We start from the raw sequence: 8509 nt of genomic DNA on the forward strand, positions 1-8509 counted from the left end.
AAAGAATGAGAGAGTAGAAAAAGAGGAAGGGAAAGAAGAAAGAGAAAGAAAAAGGTAAGTCACGAGTGGAGATTATTGGAAAGAGGAAGGAGAAAGAAGAGAGAAGAGAAAGAATGTAATTAATTAGAAATATATGATATTTTTCTAAATATTTTCAAAAGTACAATATTTTTCTAAATATATTTTTTTAAAAAAATACAATATAATTTCAAAATTTCCACTAAATAGTAACTTTAATAAAAAAAAACTAGGAAAAAAAAGATTTTCAACTTATTATATACCTTAATTTTTAATTTTTGATTCTAACATTATTATTTAAATGGTGATGTGATAGACATATTGATTTGACTAACATGGTTTGAAATATCTGACGACAAGAATATAGAAGATCTTTTTAAATATAAAAAAATATTTAAACTTTATAGTAAAAAATTTTAAAAGTACCAATACTTTTTAAAAATATTGATACTTTTAGAACTTTTTGCTATAAAACATAGATATTTTTAAGATTTTTCTATTTATAAGAATTTCTCTCTAGAGATTAAGGGCATATTTGAGAGTGCCTCTAAGAAATAGTGATTTTAATATAAGTGATTAATTAAAAATTATTTTCATACCATCATTTTAATATTTGGTTCCATATTTTTAAAAGTGATTTTTTATAATAAAAATTAAAAATGATTTTCAAATGAATTAACGATATATTTGAAACTAATTTTTACCATAAGTATTTTACGCAAGATTATTTAACTAATTATAAGTAGTTTCGTGAAAATGCGATAAATTATGTTAATATTTGATTCTATTCTTGTACAAATGATTTAAATTTAATTAAAAGTATTTTTTAAATGATTAAGGTTTGTTTCAAAGGTAGATTAGAATCATCAAATTACTAAAAAAAAATCACATTTGAGAATGAAAAAAATAGAGGTAGAGAAAATTATATAGACAGATAAAAGTTTAAGAGAAAAAATAAAGACATGTAGAAAATTTCAAAGAGAAAAAAAGTGTTACAGACGGGGAGAAATTTAGAGAGAGAACAAAAATTGATATGTACTTTTTTTTTTTTTTCCTCTCTTCTTCTTCCTTCCTTCAAAATGAACATAACCTAATGATAATTGATATATATTCTTTAAAGTTAAAGGGTTCAAAATCTCCATACCCTCTACTTCTTGTATATATATAAAAATAATAGAACTATATGATTGTTCATTCATTCCTTTTTTTTAGTTTCAAGAACATCTGTAGTAGTTTACTGTGATTTAGGCTTTTTTATGATTTGAAGTTTGAACCACCAAGTTTTAGATAATAGTATATAAGAATTACACAATAATAGAAATTTTATACAACATTTATTTTATTGCAAAACGAAAGAAAGACTAAATTATATAAAATACCTCTAAATTTTGTACTTTATGTTAAAAATACCCTTAAATTTTTAAGAAAAGTTAAAAAAATATCTTTACTGTTAGTTTAGATAGAAACCGTTAATGTTTTATTTTAAAAAATACCTCTGAACTTTCAAAAATTTCAAAAACACGATTAACAAAATAACTTCAAAAGAAATTTTTACTTTTACTGTAACGCCCCAAGTTTAGGAGGGGGACATGAATGAACAGAGACATCCGAATGAAAGGGATCCTGAACATATGAAAGTATGGTTAAGAAAGACTTAAAAGAATTGAAAGTTACTACTTATACCAACAAGATGCACAATTCTTTTTAGTGGCAATCATAGGAAGTTAGGAACTTCATAGTTAAACGTGTTTAACTTGAAGCAATTCTATGTTGGGTGACATTTTGAAAAATTTCCTAGGACAAGACATGTTGAAAGGACCTGGGGATAATTTTCACTCTTGGAAGCATTCAACACAAGCAAGGATGATGTTGTCAGGTTGCAGAGGATTTCTGGGGCCATTCGATTTTAAATTCTGATCTAAATCCTTACATTTAGTATATGAACACAAAACGTTAATACTCTTTTAAAAAATATTGTTGAACATTAAAAAATTGCATTAATACTTCAAACCTTACTAAAAATGAAAAAAAAAAAGTTAAAAATGCTCCTATTGTTAGTATATTGATCAATTGTTTGATTTTTTTTTTTTTTTTTTTTTTTTTTAAAAAACACCAATTTTAAAACAAATTTTATAGATATCATTTTTTAGTATAGTAGGGGTAGGAGAATTTGAATCATAGACCTCTCGGTCACTCTTACATCCGTAAAGCAGTTGAGCTATACGCACTTTGGCTAAATATCTTTTTTTTTTTTCCTTTTGTTTCATATGGTTACTCTCCTTTTTTTCCCATTTGTCTAATTTTTACACCAGTTTTTTCTCAACAAATATAAACCAAAACTTCAAGTGAAATCATAAAATCCTACAAAATTCTAAAGTTAAAATCTCTCCTTATACAAAAATGTTAAATAGTCAGATACAAAAAAGACATATTTGACTATTGACATACATTCAACTACTAATATACAACCTTATTAAAATACTTTAAGTTCTAAGGTTATATTCTTGATACTTCCATTATTCTCTTCCTTTTTGTTATTATTTATATACCTTAATTGAAAGAGATACATGAGATAAACAAAGTAAAAAATAGTTAACAAGAACGAGAGTAAGAGAGGATAAAAAATAGAGAAAATCGACAAATGTAAGGTTACATATTGAAGTATGGGAGATAGAGGAAATATAAGAGGGAAGTGATGGGGTGTAGATAAATAGTAAGTACATTCCTAATTTTTTTTCAAGGTAAAGATATTGTTAAATTTTTGTTTAAATTTAAGAGTATTTTTGAAATTTTTTAAAAATTTAAGAATATTTTTGAAATAAAATACTGATAGTTTTCCTTCAAAATTAAAGACATGAATATTTTTCTTAACAACTTTTCGAAAGTTTAATAATTTTTTTAGAAATTATGAAAATTTAAAAATATTTTTGATATAAAGTAGAAAGTTGGAGTACAGTTTTTAGTATTCAGCCTGGAATAAATAAAGCATAAGGCATCATTATTAGGGTCGTAGGGGTTAGATTTATAGAATTTTAATATTAAATACCCAACCTTTTTAATAAAGTAAATTATATTTTGATTAACCATTGTTAAAAAAATAAAAAAATGCACCAACATATTCAATTTTTTTTTGCCTTCAAAATTCACTAACAATTATTGTGTATATATTAAACCACCACCAATCATTTTTCCAATTTTAAAATTTAGGATTCACTTATTAACATATCTCCACTAACATACCACATTTTTACAATTCATTATAACATAAACATTTTTGGTTCTATAGTTTTATTATTACTCCAAATATCAACAACAAAAAATGTATTCACAACATAACAAATTTAAACTCATATGTTGATATATGTTAAAAGGAAAATCTCCACATAGTTATATTATAATATGATAAGATTTAATGGCTCTTCGTGGTTTTATCTAAAGTAAATTATCCTAACTTACAAATCATATTATTTTCCTTTCATCAGCCAATGTGAGAATTTTGAAATTTTCAAAATTAGCAAAAGTCATAGAATCATATCATCATGATGGTTCACCTAAGTCCAAAATCAACCAAAATAGTTAAGTATGAGAAACTCTTTAAAAAGTTTTAAGTTTGGACCTCTACTTAATTGTTTGAATTATAATACTTATTGCAAAAATTTGTTAACTTTTTTTTACTCCGAGTTTCATTTTATTTTAGTCTACATATTTTCAGTTTTGATCTAATTTTATTTTTGTATTTTTTATCAAATTTTAAATTATTATTATTAATATTAATAATAATAATAATAATAATAATAATAATAATAATAATAATATAATTGTCATGCAAGTTAGATACTGTTAATATATTTTCACACAATTTATAGAGGGAAGGCTAATCAAGACTTAAACATATTTTTGTCACAAAATTTTCAAACAATTTCGTTTTCGTCCATAAACTTTCAAATTTAACTTTATCAAAAGGCCCTCGATAAGTACAATATTCAAATGTATATATTTTTAGTTATACATATTTACATAACAAGTCGAATGATAGTAGGAATCCCTGCCCAACCTCTACTTTTACAAAGTTAGAGCATCCTGATAAATATTTTAATAGTGAAAGGATTAGAGTGAGATTTAAACAAATAAAAGAATCATCGGACTTTAATCTAATAAGAGAGATTAATTAGTAATCAAATTTAGAGCTAATTAAAAAAGATAGGTAAAAAGGCCATAAAAGAATTTAGTTATCAAATATATTTTTGTTAGTTACATTGAATATGATTATGTTTATTAATTTACACATATTTGTAAACAAATATATTCCTATTTTCTCCCCTGGATTATTTCCTGTCACAAGAAACTGAAATGGGACTAAACATTTTTTTTCCTAATTTTTAAATAAAGAGAAACAAGAAATAGAAATAGTTACCAAATATATTTCTGATAATTTTTCATAAACTAATTAAATTTATTTTAAACGTTATCAAACGGGTCTAAGTTTACACATAATAATCCAAGAGAATAAAAGAAAATGAAAATATTGTAAATTTAGTTCTCATCTCAAAGAGAGTGATTATAATATTAATTATTGGATTTGTTTAGAGGGTATTTAGAAAGACCATTTAGGTTATTACTTGATTACTCCCTACGGTTCAAGTTTCATAAAATAATCTTGAATCTTTCTCTAATGATAATTGCATATATAAAATAATCAACCATTATTTCAAATAACATATTAAGTACGAGGTTTTAGACATACATCCCAACAACTTTAACTAAAAGAGAGCTTAATTAGTATCAAATTTAGAACTAATTAAGAATCAAGCACATTATTTGTAAACATATTCATGTTAGTTATACATGATTATGTTTGTTTACACATATTTGTAAACAAACATATTCCTATTTTTTTCTAATGGATTATTTCTTCTTATAACAAATAGAAATAGTTACAAAATCATATTTAACTAAGTAAAACGAAATAGAAATATAAATAGTTACCAAAGATATGTTTATGATAATTTTCCCATATACTAATTAAATTTATTTTAAACGTTAAACGTTATGAAACGAGTAATAAAAGTAGTTTAATTATTGGAATTGGAAAGAGGGTATTTAATAGCATTGAGCTCCAATTTCCTTAAGGCAGCTTTAGCAAGATCAATGCCACAAATATCAGAGAGTCTGACCAAATACAAAAGCACATCAGAAAGCTCTTCTCCCAAGTGCTTCTTCTCCTCTTCTTCCCACTCTGGCAGCCCTTTTGGTACCTCTCCTTTCCATTGGAATATTTCTGATAATTCTCCCACTTCTCCCACCTGCATGCATAATCCCCAATTTTCTTTTCTTTATTTAAAACACTAATTTGTTAAATCATGTTCATTATAAACACCTAAAATGGTGGGATTTTTAATTGGAAGTTCTTTTTCTAGGAGGATTTTAGGTAGAAAGTTGTTTATCGTAAATCATTTTAATGTTTGGTTTTATATTCTTTGTAGTACTTTCAAGTGTTCGATCTTTAATTAGAATCGGTAAATGTTTTTCTCACATACTGATTGGTCGATAAAATATATACATGATTTGGTACCTTTTCCATTCTCCTTTCCTAAGTTTTAAGAAATATACCCAAATTTGTATATATTTCTTAAAAAAAAAGAACTCTAATTCTTTATCTTTATATTTATTTTTTTCAAAAAAGAAAAAAAAAATTCCCAAATGTTTTTTCTTGAAATTTTACAAATATATTGTAAATATAAAAGAAGAAGGACAAAATATACAACAGTACTTAATCTTTGAAGTAATTCTCATTTAAATTTCCAAATTTACTATAGAATATTAATAGGATATGTTATTAAATTATTATTTTATCAATACATATTTGGAGATGTAGACGCATGACACTTGAAAAAATAAATTTTTATTAATAGGTGGATTTGATTTTTTTTTTTTTAAATAACAATACGTGGATTAAATTTTGACAAACATACAAGTTGAATTTCATAAATGAATTATTATATTATAAGTTTAGTTTTTCAAGGTTTTAAGTTCGTATCAAGATATGTGAATTATATTTAATAGATGTTGGAATTTAAAAAATGTCTAATAAATTTTTGAACTTTCAGTCACGTATCATATACAAAATTTTATAAAAATGAACTCATCTATTAAATCTAAATTAATAGAATTTTAGGCAAGATCCTCCCCCTTTCTTTTTGTGGGTCCAAAAATGTTGAAGAGATTAAGTTGAGGACTTATTTAGACAAAAAAAAATAAAAAAACCAACAAAATTGAAAGTTTAAAATTTTCTTAAACACTTTTAAAAGTTTAGAGATATTTTAGACATAAAATTTAAATTAAGACGTTTTTAAAGGTCGATGAACTAAATAAATACAAAGTTAATTATGACTTCAAAAAGCTAAACTTATAATTTAATCCATTAATAAATCCAAAATTTAATGAATTTTCAATTTTTTTAAAAATAATTGATAACCAGTTTTAACAATCTTATAAATCTAGTTCCTCTCCCAACGTCTTAGAAAATTTAAAGTAATCAAAATTTGATCCAATCCAACTATTTATAAAATTCTATCAAAGAAATGAACTCTACCTTGTAAGATTATAAAAACTAAAATTTAATTTTCTCCGAAATCAAATATACAAGTTAATCTTAAATAAAAAATAAAAAAAAAACTCATTAAGAAATTTGGTAGTAAAATCTCTTAACAATTGCGATAATAAGTAAAACTAAATTGACACAAAATTTATACGATTAATCCGTATTTAGAAGTTTGATTCTCCGACTATACAAATATATTATATAAGAATGAAAGAGAGAGAAAAGAGGAGTGAAAAGAATAAATACCAAAGCAAGGAGGAGATTTCTTGGGCTATGAAAGCGATCCCAATTCCTTTCCTTAGAAAATTCTGCCATTTTCATCCTCAAAACCTCCAAACTCACACTTCCTTCCTCTTCCTTTCTTTCACTCATTATCTTACAAAACCACTTTCCCCACAAAACCACTTTCCCCAAAACCACTTTCCCCCAAATCAATGCTAGCTCTTCTCTCTATGTATCACTCTTTATCTTATATAATTCAGCAAGAAAGAAGAAACTTTTGTGTTCTCTTGGCTACCGGCTATTGCCCTTACATTCCACCGCCACGTGCCGGTTCTCTTGATTCTCGCCAGGATCTTTGGTCTTCCTCGTGTTCTTGTGGGACCCTCTCACGTCTCTCTCTTCCCCCTACCTCTCATTTTCTTGGTTTAGTTTTACTTTACAATATATACTTTTCTTTTTAAGTATCACTTGACCGAGCATAACTTAACCGACATATTTATACGTTAAGAATTAAGAAGTTGACTGTTCGAGTCTTTTCATTCCCTTTTATATTAAATAAAAAAAAAACTTTATTGTTTAGCATTTTTTTTATACAATTTAGTATAAGGAGATTTGAATCATTGATCTTGTAGTTACTAACACACTTATATGCCAATTGAACTATGCCCAGTTTAGTAATTTGCAGTAATTAAGTATATAGACTAAAGTTTATAGACCAAATATGTATTTTAATATTATTTAAAAATGATCGTAGCTTAAACTTCTCAACTGACATAAAATGTATACTCTTGAGCAAAAGATCTGATGTTCAATTTTCTCACTCAAGTTGAACTAAAAAAAAGAATAAAAATTTTGTGTTTACCATGTTGCTAATTTTTTAATTTCATATTTAATCAATTTTATCAATATTTAATTAGTATAATATATAGTTAATATGGTAGGGATGTTTTAATAGAGATCTCTTAGAGATTTTTTTAGTTCAAAATATATAGGAGATGACAAAGATTCAAATCTCTAACTTCTTGATTGGAGGTAGATATTATATACTGGTTGAATTTATTAATTAGACTCTCTTTTAGACTTAAACCTATTAATATAAAATTATTAATTTTTTTAGAAAAAGATTGTTTAGGCAATATTAAACAAGAGACTAGACTTAGTATTTAATATATATTCATTAAATAAGAAATGAAATGAAAAAAAAAAAAGATGCTATTGCGGCCGTGACTCGAGAGAAAGTGAAAGGGAAAGGAACGAATGAATAGTAAATTAACAAATTGGATAGGAAAATGGATTGCAATTTGTATTGAAATTGACTATTCTACATATTTTCGAAAATGAACATTAATATATTTTTCTTTCCTTTGAATTTTTTGACTCTATTTTTGTTTTTTCTTGTGTTGGTAGAAGGAATGTGACAGCTCCTAAATTTGATTAAGCTATTATACGTATAATCAACTCCAATGTATTTCTTTTAAAAAAATGTGTACTTTGAATAAACCAGAAAACATTAGCGTGTGTTGCACATGTAAATATTATAGTATAAAACTATTATATTTAAATGTTAATTTGAATTTATATCTTGGTTTTTAAAGAATTTTTTTGGATAAACTTTGTACTTACATTACTATATAAATTAGCATTAATGATTGTTTTTTTTATTATAGA

The 8509-nt window shown here is 24.9% G+C and overlaps 1 protein-coding gene across 1 annotated transcript; it reads right to left on the minus strand.

Moving 5' to 3' along the window:
• Nucleotides 1-4993: 4993 nt before the first annotated feature.
• LOC120085363 (dCTP pyrophosphatase 1) lies at nt 4994-7068 on the minus strand. Its single transcript, XM_039041311.1, has 2 exons — nt 6866-7068; nt 4994-5321 (listed from the first exon to the last, which is right to left on the minus strand). Exons 1-2 carry the CDS (start codon nt 6989-6991, stop codon nt 5091-5093), a joined length of 357 nt encoding a protein of 118 aa, XP_038897239.1. The 5' UTR covers nt 6992-7068; the 3' UTR covers nt 4994-5090.
• Nucleotides 7069-8509: the final 1441 nt, after the last annotated feature.

The sequence above is a fragment of the Benincasa hispida genome, chromosome 9 (genome assembly GCF_009727055.1).
Source record: "Benincasa hispida cultivar B227 chromosome 9, ASM972705v1, whole genome shotgun sequence".
Taxonomy (NCBI): Eukaryota; Viridiplantae; Streptophyta; class Magnoliopsida; order Cucurbitales; family Cucurbitaceae; genus Benincasa; species Benincasa hispida.